Source organism: Prunus avium, chromosome 3 (genome assembly GCF_965620075.1).
Source record: "Prunus avium chromosome 3, drPruAviu1.hap1.1, whole genome shotgun sequence".
Lineage (NCBI taxonomy): Eukaryota > Viridiplantae > Streptophyta > Magnoliopsida > Rosales > Rosaceae > Prunus > Prunus avium.
In genome coordinates, this window is record NC_142286.1 from 10405734 (window position 1) to 10408208 (window position 2475).

Sequence of the window (2475 nt, forward strand, 5' to 3'; positions counted from 1 at the left end):
GTTTCAGCGGAGAGTCATTTGCATGTCATATGTTAGTTCATATATATTGTAAAGCTGTTTGAAAGCATGTGCCAAATATTGGGCATCAACATGAGTCAGATTAGGTTGTATGTATGTGTTTAATGTTTCACCAGAGAGTCATTTGGATGTCATATTTTAGTTGATATATATTTTAAAGCTGTTTGAAAGCCTGTGCCAAATATTGGGCATCAGCACGAGTTACGTTAGTGTGTATGTAGGTCTTTAATGTTTCACAGATAGTGATTTTAATGTCATATATGATGGTGGTGATGTGATATTCAGGGTTAAATTGCAAGATCTGTGAAATGGAGTGCGAAGGACAGGTGACACCGGAAGTTAGTTCGGAATTGAAACCAAAATTGGGACTTGAATTTGATTGCTGTGAGGATGTGTTCAATTTCTATAATATGTATGCTGCGAAAGCCGGATTTGGCATTCGGTGTTCTACAACGAGAACGTGCACATTCACTGGAGAGGTAACAAGGAAAGAATATGTATGCTGTAAACAAGGGTATGCGTTGACAAGCACTGTTAGTCGTAAGAGAAGACAGCGAGGTTGTACTCGAACTGGGTGCAAGGCTAAACTTGCGATTTTGAAGGTAAACGAGAAGAATAAGTACACTGTTGTAGGATTCAATGAGGTACACAACCATGACATGACCACAGTTGATAAAGTCCATCTATTGAGATCTCACCGTAACTTAACAGAGTCTACAAAGGCCTATAGTGCACATATGAGCAAAGTTAATATCCCTGTACATAAACAGGTAAGCCTTCTTGAGGTGCAAGTAGGGGGATTGGAAAATGTTGGGTTTGTTAGGAGAGATGTCTATAATTATGCAAGGGACGTGCGTGGGGAGGTGATTGGGCATGATGCAGAGCTGCTGAAGGAGCATTTTTTGGCTGAGCAAGGAAAAAATGAATCATTTTATTTCAATATGGAGGTAGATTCGGAAGGAAGGATGGGAAATGTTTTCTGGGCAGATGCAAGGTCAAGACGAGCTTATGGGTTTTTTGGGGATGTGGTGGTATTTGATACGACGTTCAACACGAACTGCTATGGGATGGTCTTTGCGCCTTTGTTAGGCGTTAATAACCATAGGCAGACAGTGTTGTTTGGTTGTGCATTCCTAAGTAGTGAAACCACGGATTCATTTGTATGGTTGTTCGAAGAATTCAAGAAAGCCATGCCAGGTGAGCCACCCAAAATGATCATCACTGATCAAGATGCAGCCATGTCAAAGGCAATTCCTTTAACTCTCCCAACAACATTCCATAGATATTGCATATGGCATATCTTGAATAAGTTTATGGAGAAACCCGGCATTGGGGAATGTTTTTCGGAAATGTGCAAATGCATATGGGGTATGGACACTAGAGAAGAATTTGATGCGAAATGGGATGAAATCGTCACAAGCAATGGGCTGAAAGACCATCCGTGGCTGAGCTCGATTCATGCTTTGCGGGAGAATTGGGTTCCATCATATGTAAAACATGTGTTTTCGGCTGGGATGTCCAGTAGTCAACGGGCTGAAAGCTGTCATGCATTTTTCAAACAATATATTAACCGGAAAAACACATTGATAGAATTCATTGTACGTTTTGAAAGAGCTCTTGGTTCACAGAGGCACAAGGAGTTAATGGCTGATCATGTTGATACCAATGAAAAACCTCCACTGCCATTTCGAACACCAATGCAACATCAAATGGCACGCATTTACACTCGGGAAATTCTTGAAATGTTTGAGAGGGAAGACTTCCGAAGCCTTTTATGCTTGTTCGAACTTGTAGAGCAAGATGAGACCCAGTGCAGGTACAAAGTAAGTGAGCGGGTAAATCCGGGGGTAACACGGATGAAGGAGCTTGTGCATGATAAAGATGCCGATAAAGCTTATTGCAGCTGCAAAGGATTTGAATTTTAGGGATATTTCGTGCCGACACATCCTAGCATTTTTAAGAATGAAGCAGGTGGAGCACTTGCCAGACAATTACATAGTGAAACGATGGCTTCAAAGTGCAAAGTGCGGTGTAGTATATGATAAGAATGACAAAGAAGTTAAAGATTGCGTGGACGGTTTGGTTTTGGTTAAGAGATCGAAACTTGGCAAAGTTGCAGGTGAGTTGATAGATTCTGCTTTGTTGTGTGATGAAGGTTTTGAGTTGCTGGAAAATTCATTTGACGACATTCGTGGGAAGCTTACAAAGTTGTTGTCATCAAGAGCTCGTGTCGAAGAAGAACCCAATGGAGAGGTCGGAACTAGTTCTTCCCAAGTCAGAATAAAGGATCCCCATCGAGTAAAAGCAAAAGGGCGTGCGAGAAGAGTGAAAGGACAAAAAGAGAAGGCAGCGGAAGGACATAAACGGCGGTGCAGTGAATGTAGGAAGACTGATCATGATAGACGGAGTTGTCCAAAACTTGTGAGCGGGTAAGTGAATATGTAATTGTCTGGGTTT

General features: G+C 41.6%; 1 protein-coding gene across 1 annotated transcript; it reads left to right on the top strand.

The window, feature by feature from the left end:
* The first annotated feature begins 326 nt into the window (after positions 1-326).
* Positions 327-1943, top strand: LOC148295589 (protein FAR1-RELATED SEQUENCE 5-like). Its single transcript, XM_088250532.1, has one exon. It carries the CDS (start codon positions 327-329, stop codon positions 1941-1943), a length of 1617 nt encoding a protein of 538 aa, XP_088106658.1.
* The last annotated feature ends 532 nt before the right edge of the window (positions 1944-2475 follow it).

Coding starts and splice junctions, on each gene's coding strand:
- LOC148295589 (XM_088250532.1), top strand. CDS start 327: ATGGAGTGCGAAGGACAGGTGACACCGGAAGTTAGTTCGGAATTGAAA.